The sequence below is a fragment of the Macaca nemestrina genome, chromosome 17 (assembly GCF_043159975.1).
Source record: "Macaca nemestrina isolate mMacNem1 chromosome 17, mMacNem.hap1, whole genome shotgun sequence".
Lineage (NCBI taxonomy): Eukaryota > Metazoa > Chordata > Mammalia > Primates > Cercopithecidae > Macaca > Macaca nemestrina.
In genome coordinates, this window is record NC_092141.1 from 21,003,363 (window position 1) to 21,022,010 (window position 18,648).

At 57.5% G+C, this 18,648-nt stretch overlaps 1 protein-coding gene across 2 annotated transcripts; it reads right to left on the minus strand.

Moving 5' to 3' along the window:
• Positions 1-2,344: 2,344 nt before the first annotated feature.
• LOC105493312 (N-acetyltransferase domain containing 1) lies at positions 2,345-17,719 on the minus strand. Of its 2 annotated transcripts, XM_011760867.2 has the most exons (4): positions 17,446-17,719; positions 14,867-14,992; positions 7,547-7,665; positions 2,345-6,886 (listed from the first exon to the last, which is right to left on the minus strand). In XM_011760867.2, the coding sequence occupies exons 1-4, from the start codon at positions 17,549-17,551 to the stop codon at positions 6,770-6,772; spliced, it is 468 nt and encodes a 155-aa protein (XP_011759169.1). In that variant the 5' UTR covers positions 17,552-17,719; the 3' UTR covers positions 2,345-6,769. The 2 variants fall into 2 exon arrangements, with proteins under 2 accessions (XP_011759169.1, XP_011759170.1); XM_011760868.2 differs by lacking the exon at positions 14,867-14,992 and having other exon boundaries at positions 17,446-17,709.
• Positions 17,720-18,648: the final 929 nt, after the last annotated feature.

An 18,648-nucleotide genomic window follows, 5' to 3' on the forward strand; every position in this document is an offset into this window, starting at 1 on the left:
TCCACACACCCATCCACTAATTCACCCACCCACCCATCCAACAAATGTTTTGAGCACTAAATGTGTGCCAGGCACTGATCCACATGCTGGGATTCTGCAATGAGAAAACAAACTCCTGCCCTCATGCAGCTTGTATTCTAGCTGGGAGAGACAATGAATAATAAACCAGATAAAATAAATAAATCATACATCGTGTAAGAAGAAATCAATGACTGGAAAAAATAGGGCAGGGTAAGGGGATCAGAAGTGGAGGAGGTAGCAATTTAAATGTTGGGCAGGGGAGAACTGGGAAGGAAGGCCTCATCCAGAAGGTGATCACTGGGCACGGACCTGAAGGAGGTGAGGGAGGGAGCCATGAGCATATCTGGGGGAAGAGTGCTCTGGGCAGAGAGCATAGCCTCTGAGGTTGGAGCAGCTTTGCAGATACAAGGACCAGCAGGAGGCCCATGTGGCTGGGGTGGAGTGAGAAAGGGGAGTAGTAGTGGGAGCTGAGGTCAGAGACCATGAGGCCCGGATCCCTTGGGGCCTGCAGGCTGTGCCCCTTGCAAAGCTCCCTCATCTTTCAGGACCCAGTCCCCATCTCCTTCTTCAAGAGAGCCTTGCAGGTTCTCCACATTGGGGCTGGGTGCGTCGCCTGTGTGTGCACCAATAGTCTGGTCACAGAGTTTCTTGTTACGTGTGCACTTTCTCATTCCCCTCCCCTGAACTCAGGTCCTGTGAAGATAGTGGCCCGTCTGCCTGGGTCACCCTCACTGCGCACGGTGTGGATGGCATCGTATCTCCAAAGGGCAGTGGCTCCACGTGAACAGGATGCAGGTTCTCTCCTCATGGCTTGCTGGGAAGTTTAAATGAGACGACCTAGTCCAGGGCACCTAGTTGGACTTTTTTGTCTTAGTTGGCAGATGAAACACCAATGCATTTGTATGCCCTGGCTCTCCTTTCCCAGATTCCAGAATGGCCATGCAGAGGCTTATTCCTGCAGTCTCAGGGTCTCCACACCCAATGTGCGACCCCATCATCAAGCTTCCTCCTGAATCAGGACAACTTTCAGGAACAAACCTCTCAAAGGGCCCCCTCTTTCAACTCCTGGGTTCCACCCTCTCCCTAATTCAGAAAATGATAGAATCTCACTCAGCCAGATCTCCCACCTGACTCCATGTGTAATGGCCTGCAAGTGTCTCCCTCAACCCTCAGACAAGCTCTTCCCAAGACAAAGGAGCTTTTAATTTTAGCACTCCAGTGCATGATGTGCTGGTATTAGTGATGGCAGATGAGCTGGTATTGCTAATAACCATTCTCTCACCGATCCACACATCCATCTACCCACTTACCCACCCACCCACTCATCTACCCCTCCATCTATCACCCAACCATCTACCCACTATCCATCCATTCTTGGTCTGCCTGGCTCTGGGGTCTGTCATCCTCTAGATGTTTTGCCTCAGCCTTGGTACCAATGGACTGGCATTATGTCATATGCCACAGCCCCTGCAGGTAAGAATATTTCTGCTTGCCCTGACTGTCTGTTGGTTGGTTGCCAGATCCCTTCCCTCCTCTGATCACAGAGAGGCTGGAAGCCTGCAAACTACATTTGCTAGAGCCCTTACCAGTGGGCTTCCAATTTGTTCCCACTGGTAGGAAGCACTGATCCATCAGAAGGCAGTAAAGTTCCTGGATCTGGGGGGTTTTTTAGTGCTGGCAACAGCAGCAGTCATCAGCAGGCAGGCACACACCTTGGTCTTGTTCAGCCAGCAAGGTTCTACCAGGAGCACCCTCAGCAGCCCTGTGATCCCCAGGCACTTCTGGGTGACACCTGTTCCTCCAGCCTCCATGTAAAAGTGCACTTTTCCTGCACTTACCAATATTTGGGCAATCTCACCTTTTCACTCTCTCTTCTCATTTTTCCATCAGTTTTCATAACCAGTCCCCTGCATTAAATCCACTCTGAAGCGCCTGGGCAATTTCCATTTTCCTGACTCTTCACTGACTGATAATGTCCTTGGTAGCAGGAATGACTTCCTAGAAATAGACCCTTAATGCTGGAAATCGGGGATTGGTTATCTGCCTGGATTGGGCTGGAACGCAGTAATGACCTCACTGTCAGAGGGGATGTGGTACCCTGGAAAGTCACAGCATTCAGTGACAAAACTAGTCCTTACAACATCACCTATTTTAAGTGCCTGGGGTGAAGTGTCTCTTGAAGGCAAAGCTGGAGACCAAATGGCTGAAGCCCTTCACGTCACGGGGACAGCTGGAGAGACTGTTGGCTTCTGACTACACTGGAGGCAGCAGAAGTGATAAACCCAACTCAAGACTTGGATAGAAAAACAGACAGCATCTTGGATAACCAGAAAAGAATCTCTTTAATATATTGTAGCCATAAGACTGATACAACTGAAAACATAACCCTAAATTTGATCCTGCAGGTTGCAGTTACAACACAAGTTGAATTCACAGCCTTGCCGGAACTCTTTTTTTTTTTTTTTTGAGACGGAGCCGGAACTCTTACGTAAAATTTAGGGCATTGGATCTGGAAGGAGTGGGACCCTGAGAATTGTAAAGGGATATTTGGGTGGACTTGAGCAAATCCAAGAACCCTGAACTGAGGAAGAGCAGTGTGAGTGTATGGTCAGGGGCTCCGTGAATATTCCTGCCTACAACCCCAGCCTCACAGGCGATTCAGCCTTCTCCATACCAGCCCAGCACTGGTTAGCCGCTCACCTTATGGCTCGAGGCAGGACCCTTCGCAGGCTTGCAGCTGAGTGGGAAGTTGCTGGAAGTTTTATGTTTATTGCTTTCAAGGCCATCTGTCACCACAAGCAGACATAAGACCTCATATCACACAAGCTCGATGCCACCAAGAGGACGGGAGCTGGGCTGGATCCTGAGCCCTTCAAGTGGCATGGGCTTTGGCTTGTGACCCCGATTTGAGTTTCAGTCTCATCTATCAAATAGGCCTAATAATAGGCATGTCACGGGACTGCTGTGAAAACAAAGTGGAATAAGATTGCAACGGGACCGGGTGAGGTGGTTCACACCTGTAATCCCAACACTTTGGGAGGCCAAGGCGGGTGGATCATTTGAGGTCAGGGGTTCGAGACCAGCCTGGCCAACATGGTGAAACCCCGTCTCTACTAAAAATACAAAAATTAGCTGGGCGCGGTGGCAAGCACCTGTAATCCCAGCTACTTGGGAAGCTGAGGCAGGAGAATTGCTTGAACCCGGGAGGTGGAGGTTGCAGTGAGCCAAGATCACACCACTGCACTCCAGCCTGGGCGACAGAGCGAGACTCCATCTCCAAAAACAAAAACAGAAAGATTGCAACGGGCCTGACACTTTCTCTTTCATTCTGAGTAGCCATGTAACCCTGAGTGGGAACTAGGAGACATTGTCCTGCAGTCTGTTCCCTCCCTCAGCAGCTGGCATGGAATGAGATGTGGCCCTGGGCACAAGATTTTCACTTGTTTTGTAAGCATTAGCCACAGCTTTCCTTGATGGGCATGTGTTGACATGAGGCTGGGCCTCACCTCCCTGCAGTGGACCAGAAATCCCAAAGGAGCGACTTCTTATGGCACAGCGGATCTCATGCATGATGACATCACTGCCCCTTCCTAGGAAACCCCACAAAATCACTCTGCTTCATAGCTGGGCTGTGGCCTCGTGGGCTTTTGCACCTGGAGATGGCAGGGAACTGTGATGTGGGGGCTGGGCCAGCTGGAAAGGCAGAGCTGCCCAGACTGGGGTCTGGGGTCCTGAAGTCACTGTTATCCTGCGGGGAGACCTCAGCCAAGCCCCAGTGCCACTCAGGGTCTCGCTTTCCACACTGAAGGCTGGGCTGAGGACTGAGAAGAGAGGCCAGACCAGGTAGGGAAGCCCGCCTCCCCCATCCCACCTAAACCTCCCCACCAGTTAAGGACAGGGCTGACCAGCAGGTTGCTGTGGGGAAGGCAACAGCATGGGGACAGCACTGCAAGTCAGGCCACACCTTTTACGGAAACGTTCCTCTGAGACCTGCTGAGGAGCTTGGAGAATGAGGAAGGGGGCGGTCCCGGGGCCAGCTGGGTCCACACCCTGCCACGGGCCCTGAGGAGGAAAGGCACGAGTCACTGCCTATTTTGACCGGGCAAGAAAATAGAAACCCACAGGGTGAGGCGGGCAGGAAAGCAGCTCTGTGGGAGACCTGCAGGCCCCCGAGCATCCCCTGCCCCACTCTGGCTCTCGCCCAGATGCATAAACCGGCCCCATGTGGTGGCATCCTTACCAAGGACTCCCAGGTGACCCGATGGGAGGGGTGAGGCTGGGCTGCCAGGCAGACAGGGTAGCACCAGACGGGATGGGCTGGGGGCTCCAGGGCAGGGTGTCTGTGGCGACCCGACCTGGGGAGATGTGGTTATTGCTCTGCTGGAGACCTTGGGCCAGGTCCCACGAAGCCCTGCCTAGCCCCGGCGTGGGTTAGCGGTGATGTAAGGCAGCCCGAGGCGAGGCGAGGCCAGGTCACACCAGCGGGAGCTTGGATCAGGCCTCCTGGGAAAGCCCTAGCCTCGGTTCCTGGGCCCAGGGCCTCTGCGGGCCTCCACCACCCCAAGCCTCCTGGTTCAAGTATTGGTTGTGGGCTGGCCGGATGGAGAGTCACCTGCTAGAACACAGGGGGAGGAATCTTAGGTGAGCGTGGGAACAGGGTGGGGCCAGGCCCATTCCCTCCTGGCTCTCAAGGGCTTCCTGTGGGGGCCTCCTTGTACTGCCACTGCAAGGTGGGCTGGAGGCCACAGGGACACGGCCTCAGCTCACTGAGCTCCTGGGGGGTCATGATGGACTACGTGCTTGAACGTGGGGAGGGACGTGTGGATGGGAAGGGGGTGACCTTAGGGAGGGGAAAGGAGGCCCCTAGCCCTGCTGCCCCAGGACAGTAAGGGGAAGGCCCAGGCCTGGCTGCCCATCCTCTGTGCCTACAACTTCCTCTTTCCTTAAATTCTGCCAGCAATGGGCCACCCCTAGCCGTGGAGGGGACCCGGAGCAGCTCAGCCCACCTCCTGCCTCCGACCTCTCACACAAGCCCTCTGCAAAAGAGCCGAATTCCTGGAGGCCAGGGCAGGAGCATCTGCCACAGGGCAAGGGGCAGGGATGGGGGGGGGTGCTCGGGATGGTGACCCCTGCTGGTCCACGCTGTGACCCACAGCAGGAGTTTCGAGGAGACTCTGGGGCTCCAGGACCCCCATCGGCAGGATGCCAGGCCTCCCTGCACATGCAGGTCTCCATGGTCCTGTGTCCAGGCAGGAAGACCCCTGAGCTGCTGTGGCTGGAGAAGGAATGCGGGGGGTCTCGGTGCCAAGACTGGGGATAGCAAGGAGGTGAGTGGAAAATGCAACCATAGGCCAGCCAGCGCCTGCGCATGGAGTCAGAGGGAGGAGTCACCATGGCAACCACGGCCGCTGCACCGGGGGAGTCGACCTCTCCCTGTACTGCCCAGAGCCCAGCCTGACACCCCCCGAAGCCTGGTGGGAATGCATCACTCCCAAGGGATGTGGTGTTGACTAACCAATGTCTCAGCCCTAAAGGGCCCCTGGCTCCAGGGTCACCCTCCAGCTCTACAGAGGAGCAGGGACCAATCTGACCCTTGTTAGAGTTGACACAAGAGGGCAGGACCTGAGCCAGCCCCAGGGGAAGCCAGCATGCCCGGGAAAGGCTGGTCCCACCAAAGTGTGCTGGTGTGTCTCCTGGACTGCACCCAGGAAGGCTGGGTTGGGGAGGAGCCCAGGGCCGGACGGGCAGCAGAGTGTATCCAGCTTAGCCAGCCCAAAAGAGGACACTGATGTCTGGCAGCAGCACAGAAACCCGTCTGATGTTTCTTCCTCTTGGATGCTGATGACGTTTTTGGAGAACAGTCAGCCTCTCTCCCACCCCAGCTCCAAGGCATCTTCTCGGAGAAGGCTCAGGCAGGTGGCCAAGGCCAGCAAGGGGCAGGCCTGCAGCTGCTCAGGCCCCCTTGGAGCTGCTCCCAGCAGACAAGGGTATAGGGGACAGCAGCCCAGGGGGATGGGGTCTTGGTTTCCTGCAGAACCTACACGAGAGGCCCAAAAAAAAGGTGGGGGTACCAAGGAGAGGAAAGCACCCACGGCACCCACCACCAGCCCGCCTGTAGACCACATCCTGTGTGTTCACATGTGTGAACCGCACGTGCAACTGAGCCTGGCCAGTGCTCCATCCTTCACTCTCCTGGTTTCTGTCAGCGAGAGCTGCTCCCTTCCAGGGCCCTGCCTGTACTGGGGATGGGGGTCTGAGAAAGGGGCAGCGCTGGTGGCAGGTGGGGTCTGGCGCTGCCACCCTCAGAAGCTGGCACACGAGGTTTCTTATTGCTCCTCTTGGCTCTGGGGCACACCTTCCTAATTTCCAGAAAGGACACGGGCCCAGGAGAGGTGGCAGCAGGGGTCCCGCACTGGCCCTCCTGCTGATCTCCACGTGGAACCCGGCGGGCGGGATGCAGGCTGGCTCTAGCCCCTAGTGCGGCCCACAGGCCTCCCACCAAGCTGCTGGTCTCTGCAGAGAGGGAGCTGCCGGGACGACCCGGCCTCCTTGCCACCTCAGTTACCGGGTCACCGCCCATCATTGGTCAGCGGCCTCCAGGGATCTGGACGTGGAGCACAGATAAGTGTCCTTACAAAAATAACTCTGAGTCTGTTCCCAGTGGGACCAGGTTCCTGAGAGCACGTAGGGCCGGGCAAAGGCCACGTGGAAGAGTCCGGCAGGGAGCGCTCCCGCCTGCAGGCCAGGGTTACGGCTGCAGGCGCTCCAGGTACTGCGGCAGGGGGTTCTCCTTGACGTACTTCTGGATGTACCAGCAGGTGAGATGGGCCTTCAGGTCCTCCTCCACCACGAAGTCCAGGGCGGCCTGGGAGCCGGGCAGAGAGGACAGCGGTCAGGGCCTGCAGCCGGCACCAGAAAGGTGGCATCGTCTGCTCCCTCCCCAGGCCCCGGCTCCCTGGCCACCCACTTTGCCCTGCTCAGTAATTCTCTTCTTTCAGCATCACCTGGGATGATCCCCACAGACTGGTCCAGTACACAAGGGAAAAACACATCACGTCTCCTCAGGGAGGTACAAGCTCCCATGCCCCAGACAGCATGGAGGGCAAAGGCTGCCTGCAATTCTCCTGGCGGGGTGAGGGTGGAGGAGGGAAGCCTGCCCACGGCCCAGCTAAGTCCCAGCAGCAGCCCTCAGGGCCTGCTTTGCTCTGGCTGTAACTCCCTTCCCCAAGCCCAAACCTCTCTCCAGACAGCCTGGGATTTGGGATTCCCTGATGAAGGGGCTGGGGGCGGGAATGGGGCTCCCACGAAGCACCTGCCACACAGGAGGTGTGTAAGGATCCTGGAGGCTCAGCCACGCCAGGGTCTTGAACAGGAGCCTGGGCCCAGAAACGCTGCCACTGGCCTGGAGAGGACCCAGGGCCAAGAAGCAGGCTGGACTGGCCACCAGGGCCACCGTCTCCTCTGAGGGAGGGTGGCAGCCCCCACGTCCCTGCTCCCACCTGGCCCTGCCGCCTGCCTACCCTACCTTGGCGAGGTGCTTGGCGATGCCGCGCCCACGGTAGGCATCTGGGACCTCGGTGTGCTGCAGGTCCACGATCCGCTTGCCCACGTACTCATAGAGCAGGACGGCCCGGTCATGACATCCTGGGGGTTGTGGAGACAAGTAAGCCTATGCTGACTCCCATCCCAGTGGACTCAGGTGCAGAGACTGGGGTGGAGGGACAGGCATTGGGGGCCATTCAACTGCTACAGCTAAATCCTGAATAACCTCTCGGCGCCTCAGTCCCCTCATCCATAAAGTGGGGATACAATAAAATGTCCTTCATAGGCTGGTTTGGAAAATTAAATGAGGTAACCTCTGTGACATGCTTACAGCAGTGCTTAGAACACCTGAACCTCTGCTACTACGTCAGTCTTAGCATCCCAGAGCCCTACCACCCCTTCTGTAGCCCTGCTCTCTGCATCCCCACCCCACCACACCCCCGGATCTGGCCCCAGGACCCAGCATTGGACACAGAACAGGGCTCAGCAAATCTGCGACTAAGGCAGAGCATGAAGAGACAAGAGAGGCAGCGCTGTGCCATGCATCAGGACCACCTGCTGGACCCTGACCGAGATGCAGCAGGCAAGATCAGAGGCCCGTGGCAGAGTCCATGACGCTGGACACGGGAGACAGTAACAAATGCGTCTTCACACTCCACCAGGCCTGCCAGGCCTGGAGCTCACCAGTCCACCCCAAACTCCTGCTGGGCAAACAATGAACTGAAGTTTTTCCTAACCACAGTTTTCAGTGTCTCATCTGTTTGCCTCTCCACCTACCCATCCATCCATCGACCCACCCATCCACTTATCCATCCACCAAATGTTTCCTGAGCCCCAGGTACTGTTTCAGATGCTGGGAATATAGCAGCAAACAAGCCAGACAAGGAGTCCTACCTCCATGAAACCCAAACGGGAGAAAGAATAAACATGAAAAGCAAGTGGATGTGTAGGATGCCAGGGAATGGGGGCAGGTGAAGACAGGAAGGAGAGGGCACCAGCCATTCTGAGGGAACGGTGTTCTGGGCAGAGGGAACAGCCATTGCAAAGGCTCTGAGGCGGGAGTGGGCCTGAATGAGGGGCAGCTGGAGTGGGGTGGGTGAGGGGAAGGGCAGAGATGGGGGCAGGGAGGTGATAGGGCAGGTCCTGCAGAGCCTCCTAAGCATTCTGAGCTGGGCGCCACTGGAAGCCCCTCAGCAAAGGGACGGATGCGATTCACGGATTCTGCTGCCACTGTGGGGAGAACGGATGGGGAGCAGGGGCAGGGAGCCCAGAGGGTGAAGACAGAACACAGACCAGGGCGGGGGCAGTGTGGCTGTGTGGAGCAGTGTTTTGACTGGATGGTATCTGAAAGTGTAGCCAGCAGGATTTACTGATGGCTCGGATGTGGTCGAGCAGGGAAAGGGGAGCCTAGGACAACACTGAGGTTTCTAGTTTCAGGGAGCGCCAAGTGTGTGAATGAAATAAACAAGCTGGGAGGGGGCCGTCAGGGAGGCCCCTCCAATGGAGGGGAAGTCACCGTGCCCAGCTCAGTGGCCCTCCGTCTCTCCTTTGATTCTCCCCAAAGCCTCTGAGTTGAGAGGGGAGTGCCGGGAAGGTGGTGCAGGGGCATGGCCAGGGCAGAGGTTCCAAGGTGGGAGACTCAACACGCTGGCACTTTCTCCACTCTTTAAAAGCACGCTGTGTTTCACGTGCTTTAACTTCAAAGCCCCAGAGAATCTGCCCCTAAAGCCTGCGCTGGGTGACACGAGGGGAAGGCTGACGGGCCAAGAGGTCCAACCACTAGTCCAGGGCCACCGGAACCGGGGCCAACGGCAGCAAGGAGGCTTTCTGGCCCTTGGTCTCTCCTTTGATTCTCCCCAAAGCCTCAGGAGATGGCTACAATTCATCTCCCCATTTCCAGAGGAGGAACTACTGAGATCCAGGGATCCAAGTCACACAGCAGGCCGAGATGACGCTGGAGCCCAGGCCCGCAGGTCCTGAGCCACAGCCATTCTTTCTGCTCCACCAACACACCTGCTACTTCCTGCACCCGCCATCGCCTAGGCATTTCCCTCTGACCGATGCCCTTTCCCCGTTCCCGCCAGGCCCAGCTGAGGGTTCCCCAGCCCCACTCCCCTCATGCCGGCAGCCCCGCCCCCGCACCGGCCCTGCTGCCTCCTCCTTGTGGGCCTGACTGTCCTTCTGTGGACTGTGCCTGCCACCCTGGCCAAGGCCCAGCTGTGGCCACTGCCGCCTGTCCTGGCTACGCAGCAAGGGATGTGGTTCTTGGCTCCCCACCTGCTGGGGTTAATTCAACTCACCCAGGACAGGCGAGCAGAGAGAGGAGGCTATTTTGAGACTGACCCGGTCACCAAGGGAGCTGCCTACCTAACCTGGCCATTTAATTACCCCAGGCTCATTAAGGGCCTGCTATGTTCCAGCAGTGTTTGGGCTGCAGGGCAGGCAGCAGTGAACAAAACTGATGAAACTCTTCCTCATGGATCTTACCTACTGAGGAAGACACATAATAAGTAATATAATCATAAATAATACAGGGGCCGGGCACGGTGACTCATGCCTGTAATCCCAGCACTTCAGGAGGCAGAGGTAGGAGGATCGCTTGAGCCCAGGAGCTGGAGACCAACCTGGGCAACATGATGACCCAGTCTCTACAAAAATAAAAATAAAAGTTGCCCAGGCACAGTGACCCACTCCTATAATCCCAGCACTCTGAGAGGCCAAGGCGGGCGGATCACCTGAGGTCAGGAGTTCGAGACCAGCCTGGCCAACGTGGTGAGAGCCCATCTCTACTAAAGATACAGAAATTAGCTGGGCGTGGTAGCGGGTACTTGTAATCCCAGCTACTTGGGAAGCTGAAGCAGGAGAATCACTTGAACCCGGGAAGCGGAGACTGCAGTGAGCCGAGACCGCACCATCGCACTCCAGCCTGGGCAACAAGAGCAAAACTCCATCTAAAAAAAAAAAAAAAAAAAGGGTAGCTGAGCATGGTGGTACACACCTATGGTCCCAGCTATTTGGGAGGCTGAGACGGGAGGATCACTTGAGCCCAGGAGTTTGGGGCTGCAGTGAGATATGATTGTATCACTGCACTCCAGCCTGGGTGAGAATGAGACCCTGTCTCTAAATACATACATACATACATCACAGGTGATAAGCTGACAGGTGCCAAGGATCACTACACAGCAGAGGAGGGGTGGGTGGGGAGGGGCAGGACTGCCACTGTAAAGAGGGCATACAGGGACCCCAAAGGAGATGTGGGGTATGAGCCATCCACTGGCGAGAACAGCATGTGCAAAGGCCCTGGGATAGGAGGTTGAAGGAAGAGCAAGGAGGCCAGAGTGGCTGGGCCCGAACAAGCCGGGGGTGAGGGTTGGGAAGCCAAGTCAGAGATCCTGGGGCCAGACCACACAGAGTCCTGCAAGCTACCAAAAAGAGCTCAGCTTTTGCTCCAGCACAGTCCCCGCAGAGCAGGGAGGTGGACACAAGAAGCCTGGCAAGCTCATTTCTGCTCCTCTGTGCACGCCCTGCGTCAGCATTTCTGGAGTAGCCACCTGGGCCATGGATGGGCCTGACCCTGGGAGGCCTCTGCTTCCCATTGGCCCTCAGTGATCGCACAGCTCAGCCACTACCATATTCCAGGCACCCAGCTCAGGGTAGACACCCAAGAAATATTTGTCCAACTAAAACAACTGCTGTTCTGCCTCTGCCAGACACACACTAGGGCCTTGCGGCAGACCTGTGGACAACTGGCTGGACCAGCATGCCGGCCTTCCCACAGCCGGGCCCGCACCTCGGGCTGTGGCTCCCAGGAGACAGCAGGACAGGAACAGTGGTGGCCCAAGCGTGTGCAGCCCCAGCATGAGGCAGGCTCGTGCTCTGCTCTCTCCACACGACAATCCTCACAACCATCCCACTAAACAGGTAGGATTCTCACAGCCCCATGTACAGATGGGGAAACTGAGGCCCAGGAGGGAGGAGGGTGGTGGTGATCGTCCCGGGACAGGTGAGGTCTCTGGGGCAGAGAGGTGTCGGGACTGGCGTAGGATCACCTGGCAGAGTTGAGACTGGAACTGAGGGCCCTGCCCTGCCCTAGGCTTGCTCCTGTGGCTCCCAAGTGACAAGTACTAACCCCTTCTGTTCTAGTCTGAGGTCTGGAACTCTCAAGGCAGCTCTTAGAGCCTAGCCCAGATAAGGGCCTGGGGCCTGGGCCAGGCCCAGAGGCTGTGCCTGTGTCACTGTGAGATGAGACAGCAGGATCCACGGTGCCCAGAAATGAAAGCGTGGCTGACAGTGCTGCCCTGGTGTCCTGCTCCCATCACGGGGGCTGCGGGCGGTCAGGGGAGGCCTCTGGACAGGTCATGTTTGGGCTGACCTGGAATGAGAGTCAGGAAGGTGTGTGGAGTTGACTGGCGATAGGGCTGAGTCAAAGGAGGGTCTTCAGGCTGAAAGGGGAACAGAGGGCATCTGGGGAGGCCATAGTGGTGGTGGGGCTACACGTGAGGAAAAGATCAAGTTTAAATGGACACCCTACATGGGCCAGACCACATGGCAGTGGGTGGCGAGGAGCCGGGCTCCTGGGCGGCAACCTCAGAGCATCCGGCCAGGGCCTGAACTCCACCTTGGAGGGCCTTCAAAGGCCACCCAGTCACAAGTGTCTACACCCACAACACAGCCCACAAATGCAATACCGGTCCTCGCGCTCAACTCCTTGTCCTGCCCCAAACCTGTCTGGAAATCCCAGGAAAATGCCCAAGTCCCCACAGCTTGACCAAGGTCCTTGGCTCCTCCTCGCCTTGCCTTTCTCATCTGACCTGACCCTCGGCAGGGCTGTGGACACAGCTTTCTAAACGTGCCTGGGGTCCAGCTGCCTCTCTGGCCACCCTGCTTTGGTGGCTGTTCCCCTGCCTGCCACCTTTCTGCCCAGGGCCTCCGGGAACCCTTCCTTCTCATTCCAGGTGAGCCCAAAGGTCACCTGCCCAGAAGCCTCCACTGGCCGCCCACAGCCCCCATGATAGGACAGCAGGACACCAGGGCAGCACTGTCAGCCACGCTTTCATTTCTGGGCACCGTGGATCCTGCTGTCTCAGCTCACAACAACACACGCAGTCTCTGGGCCTGGTCCGGGCCCCAGGTCCTTATCTGGGCTAGGCTCTAAGAGCTGCCTTGAGAGCTCCAGACCTCAGACTAGCACAGAGGGGGTCAGTACTTGTCACTTGGGAGCTGCAGGAGCAAGCCTAGGGCAGGGCAGGGCTCTCAGTTCCAGTCTCAACTCTGCCAGGTGATCTTACGCCAGTCCCGACATCTCTCGGCCCCAGAGACCTCACCTGTCCGGGGACGATCACCACCACCCTCCGTCCTCCTGGGCGTGAGAACCCCACCAGCATCATGTGGCCGGTCTGAGAAAAGTTAAAGCTACTCTGCTCATGGGGGACCCATCCCTGGGTCTCTGTACCCCCATGCTCTCTCTGCCCCTCCCCCACCTCAGGACCAAAGCGGGCCAGGAAATTGTCAGGGGAGGCGATCACAGAGAAAGACCAAAGCTTGCAGACAGGAGACAGGCGCAAGACCTCTGGGAGATGTGGAGTCTACAGAAGGTGTTGACCTCTGCTTTCTCCACTCGGCCCACACCCGCCCCGCAAAAAGAGCTGGCGGATCAAAATATATAGATGAGGACACTGAGGCAGACGGAGGCAGAGCCCAGGCTGCCGGAACGGTGGCCCTGGACAAGGACAAGCAGACACCCTGGCTGGCTTTTCCGGCACCTCTGTAAGTAGAGCCTGGATCAGAAAGGAGCCACATGTTGGTGGCTCATTGGTGGATCAGGCAGAGGGAGCTGTGAGCCTGGAGAGGCTCAGCCGTAGGTCCCTCCCCTCCCCAGAGGACCCTGGTCTAGCCCAGCCCAACACAGCCAGGGGCCTCATACTGGGGCTGTGATCTGAGCACCTCCCAAGGCCTGGGGCTGTGGTCTCAGCTCCACTGCATCCAGGGGTGCTGAGGGAGGCCAGGGGCAGCAGCTGACTCTCTGGGGCCTCAGTCTTCCTGTCTGCAAAATGGGGGTTAGGGAGGATGCAGGAAGTTCCACGGTTCTGCAACCTTCAAGTGTCCCTTCCCTTGCAGCAAGTGGGACACACAGCCCTGCCTGTGAGGGAGAGGGAAGGCTGAGGAAGGGGCTGCCCAGGAGGTGGAGGGTCTCTTCCAGCTGTCTGCAACCTTCAGAAACCATCCTCAGATGAAGGCTAGGGGCTTGATTCCGGCTTAGCTGCCTACAGGCTGTGTGCTTTGGTTTCCCCATCTACGAAGTGATGACAAGCTTGCATTTTTTTTTTTTTTTTTTTTTTGAGACGGAGTCTCGCTCTGTCGCCCAGGCTGGAGTGCAGTGGCCGGATCTCAGCTCACTGCAAGCTCCGCCTCCCGGGTTTACGCCATTCTCCTGCCTCAGCCTCCCGAGTAGCTGGGACTACAGGCGCCCGCCACCTCGCCCGGCTAGTTTTTTGTATTTTTTAGTAGAGACGGGGTTTCACCGTGCTAGCCAGGATGGTCTCGATCTCCTGACCTCGTGATCCGCCCGTCTCGGCCTCCCAAAGTGCTGGGATTACAGGCGTGAGCCACCGCGCCTGGCCTAGCTTACATTTCAGAACGGGGATGTGGGATCAGACAAGCCCGAGCTCAAGCCTCCCTCTCATCACCCAAAAGCAAGTCACAGCCATGCTTCTTTCCACATCTGTCCAGGATTTAGGCGTTTCTCCCACGCCTCTTTGCAGTGCCTGGACTAGTAAAGTAACCACGTCCCTGCTCTGTCCTGGTCCTCACAGTTTGCTCCCCTTAGAGCAGCAGCCAGAGGGAGCCAGGGCATCCTGTCTTTCTTCTGCTCAGGACCCTCCTAGGTGCCTCAGAGTCAAAGCCAAGCCCACCGGACAACGGCCTCCAGGCCCTGCACCACGTGCTCCCCATGACCTCTTGATCCATCCTGCACACACCAGGCATCGCAGGCACTGCAGAGCTTTGCTCTTGCTGTTCCCTCCACTTGGAACACTATTCCCTCTTGTAGCTCTGTTTCTTGACTCCTTCGGGTCTTCACTGAAATGCCATCCTCCAGGGAGGGGCGTCCTGGACACAAGATTCTAAACAGCAGCCCTGCCCAACACAGCCTCACCTTTGCCCCTGCACCTCTCATGAGAGCCCTCGTTTTCCAGGATACATTAAAACTGACTCTATTTCTTGTCCATTTCCCTGCCTGTCAGCCACACAAGACCCCAACACCTAAGAGTGCTTGGTGCACAGTAGGCGCTCAACAAATACTTACGGGGTGAATCACAGCTCCTCCACCTCTGTGGTGCAAGACTTGGGGCAAGTCTTTTCACTTCCCCATGTCTCAGTCTCCCCATCTGTATACGGGAAATGCAGCTTCCCCTCTCCCTGTGCTGTGCGCCTATGAAATAAAGAGACTCCAGGTGCACCGGGCCTCCTAGAACGCTGTTAAGTGCTTAATAAACGAAGCTGCTCAAACTTTTTCCCTCACTCAGAACCAGAGCTCGCAGGAAGAGAAATCGGCCTAGCTCTGCTATGTGGACAGCCTAGGAACACGTCTGTACCAGGCGCCTGGGGCTAGCTGACCCCTCAGCCTCAGTGTTTGTATCACTCAGTGGGCACAACAGCGCCAGCCTCCAGGCTTGCCTTACAGGTCGGGAATGATACCACAGCCTGTTGTCCTGATCAGCTCAGGGAGGCCTGGGTCCAGACTCAGACGACCCTTCTCTGGTCGCAAGACACACACCCAAACCCATTGCGGCCTGGAAGCCCAGAAAAGCCCCACCCTGAGCTGCACGGCCACTCCCTTGGGGGCCTCTGGCCTCCTTCTTCTCTCTCCCCTGGGCTTGTGGCTGGGGAGATCCCCAGCCACATCTGTGGTCAGCTATCTGGGCAGTAAGTTCCAGAAGGGGGTAAGTTTAGAAATATGGCTGGGCATGTACAGCCCTGACCACAGCCAGCTCTGGAGGGCTGTCCTTTGGCTGTACCCACTTGGAAGAGAAAAAAAAAAAAAAAACAAACCCAATGTATCCCCTCTTCTTTCTATGTTTGAGGATAATGGGCCTCCTGAGCCCCCAAGGGAACCAGAGGCCGCTCTGGAACCTCAGAAGAGAGGATATGAAAGCCACCAGCTCTCTCTCCCAGAGTGGCCAGGGCCCCGAATGTCACCGCCAGCTAAGCCCTGCCGGCACCCCAGCAGTAGCAGGACTGGCCTCTGCCTGGTGGTGTAGGGTTGGTTGGGCCAACGGTGAAGTTCTGGGTGATACTGGGCAATCATTTCCTAAGGTCTCTAGCCTCAGTTTCCTCATCTGTAACACAGGGTGGTATGTCACAACATTGTCAGGGTATTGTGACAGTCCCATCCACGAAAGCAGTAGTGGGGCCTGGCTCGACACTGGGCACATTCCAAATAGCATCGGAGATCTGGCAGAGGCCCCTCCTGGCTGAAGCCAAACGTGGCTCACAGGAGCCCCACGGTCCAGGGAGTCAGACCAGTCAGGAGGCCATCCCAGCTCTGTCCAACTCTCGGCCTGACCTCTGGCAAACCTTTCCCTTTCCTGGCCCTCCACCTTCCCTTCTTGAAAATGGGCACAGTGGCCTCTAAGGGCTGGTCCAGCTTGGACATTCCCACTGGGGCGAGGTGGGCCACAGGGAGTTCACGGCCCTGTTTTTGTAGTTTTGGGACCTCCTGAGCGGGATGGGCCAGTCAAAACTTCTCTACACCGGCTAGGCGTGGGGACTCACTCCTGTAATCCCAGCACTTTGGGAGACCATGGCAGGTGGATCACCTGAAGTCAGGAGTTCAAAACCAGCCTGGCCAACATGGTGAAAGCCTGTCTCTACTAAAAATACAAAAATTAGCTGGGCGTGGTGGTGGGTGCCTGTAATCCCAGCTACTCGAGAGGCTGAGGCGGGAGAATCACTTGAACCCAGGAAGCAGAGGTTGCAGTGAGCCGAGATTGTGCCACAGGAACTCCAGCCTGGGTGACAGAGTGAGACTCCGTCTCCAAAAAACAAAAACTTCTCTACACTAAAGGAGGACTTGCCCTTGCTTTCTGGCTTCACGAATCACCATCCAGCCACAATTACCAGCACTTATTAATGCCCCACGAGCTGGTCTGATCCTTTACATTTGTCACAGTCTTTCATCCTTACAGCTAGCCAGTGGGGTGTGCACTGGTGTTATTCCCACTGCAGAGAGGGAAAAACTGAGGCACACAGAAGTGAGGCAAATGGCCACTCCCAGAGCCACTGAAGTCTTGATAGTGATAGTCATCCCCCTCCAACACTCCCCGCAAAGGACCACAAGCCCCTTTTGCGGTCAGCCCCAGGTCCGCAGACCTCCCAAGTGTAGAAAGACTAAGATTCCCAGGGGCAGCAAGAAGCCATATAACACCCGCAGAAGGGGACAGGTCACCGCTGACCACCTTCCCAGGATCTCCAACAGGAGCCTTCAGTGGGTGCCCAACAGCCCTGAACACTGGGCCTGAGCAGGTGCGGTTCCCCTGCGGCTGAGACTGGAGACCCGCGCAGCCCCAGCTCCTGCCTCTGCCTTTCCAGGGGCCCCTGTCCGCCCTGGCCCCTGTTCTCTCGGGTAGTCTGACCCCGCCCAGCCCGTTCCACTTCCCGGAGCGCCGACCGCGCCCCCACCTGGCCCCGAGGGCAACCCAGCTCGCGCCCGGAGCTCCGGCCGCCCGAGACCACCCCGCGGCGCACGCTCGCAACAGCCTTCCCGGGCGGCGGGCCGGGACCGGGCCGCGGGCGCGCGGGGGACTGGCGCCCAGAAAGGGGGCGGCCCCGGCGGGTCCCGCTCGCTCGCAGACAAAAGGTCGGGGCGGACCGGGGCCGCGTTACCGTTGAGCCGGACAGTGAACTGGCGGCGCCGGCGGTCGTGCTCCACGCGGATGGGGCAGCTCTGCTCCAGCGCGCCCAGCGGCACGGCGGCCGCCGAGTGCGCCATCTGCGCGCGGGGCTGCGGCGCTGGGACCCGGGCGGCGCCGGCGGGGGCCCGGACGCGCGGCGAGGGCCCGGGCGCGTGGCGGGGCTCGGGCGCGGGCGCAGGCGGCAGGCGGTGGGGTAGTTAGGGCCTGGGAGACCGCAGGCGGCGGCGCTGAAACTGACACTCGGCGGCGGCGGCAGCAACAAAAAGGAGGTGGGGGGGCCAGGAAATCAGCTGTGAGGTCACGTGCGGCGCGCAGCCAGTGGACGCGCGGCCTTTTTGTTTTGATACATTCCAGTCACCTCTTAAAGGGACCGCGCCGGCCGCGTTCCGCTCGCAGCCCCAAACAAAACAACACGGGACGCCGCCGGCCGCCGGGCGCCGGGCTGCTTTTCCGTCCTGCGTTTGTCCCACGTGCAACTTTGGTACCCCTGCAAGGACCCTTCTTAAAAAGACGTAATAACCTGTATGGACATTCTAATCGTCCCCAAGGCAGCCACCATTTATTAAGCACTTGCTGTGTGCACGACCTGTGTATAGCAAAGCCCTGGAGCACAGGAAGCGCTCAGTAAACACTGCGCTGAAATTTATCACCAGAAACCTGAGAAATAGGTATGCTTGACTACATTTTACAGTTGAGCAAATAGAAGCCTAAGGCAATGAAAGACATGCATGAATTCTCACGCAGTTAGTGCCCTAGGGCTACTGGTGCTAGGAGCACGTACTCACCCGTGTGCGCAGCCTGGGTGGCTACTAGCTCCTGGGAAGGAATTGTCCTGTGAAGCCTTGTTTGGGATAGAAGTGAAATGCCACCTCTCCCAAGGGAGGCGGAAATGCGGGAAGAGGCCTTGGGGATCCTTGGATCCACTCCACAGATGGGGAGGCTGAATCCCAGAAAGGGGCAGGGACTTGATTGAAGGCACACAGGACTCTTGGGGCTCAGACTTCTTTGAAAGGCGACTTAATTAGGCTCTTCAAGGCTCAACCTTAGATCCCAACCCTCCCCTCTCGTTCACCTGAAGGGGCACTCCTGTTGCCCATAGCTGTGCAGTGAATCACACAGGTTACTTTTAATATTTTGTTAATTACGGTGTAAGCTTCATGTTCATACCCGCGTG

Bases quoted from the DNA above. Each gene is read 5' to 3' on its own strand.
- LOC105493312 (XM_011760867.2), bottom strand. From the start codon at position 17,551: ATGGCGCACTCGGCGGCCGCCGTGCCGCTGGGCGCGCTGGAGCAGAGC. The intron at 14,993-17,445 runs GTAACGCGGCCC...TTTATTTCATAG, and splicing joins GTTCACTGTCCGGCTCAACG to GCGCACAGCACAGGGAGAGG. The intron at 6,887-7,546 runs GTAGGGTAGGCA...CCCGGCTCCCAG, and splicing joins TCGCCAAGCACCTCGCCAAG to GCCGCCCTGGACTTCGTGGT.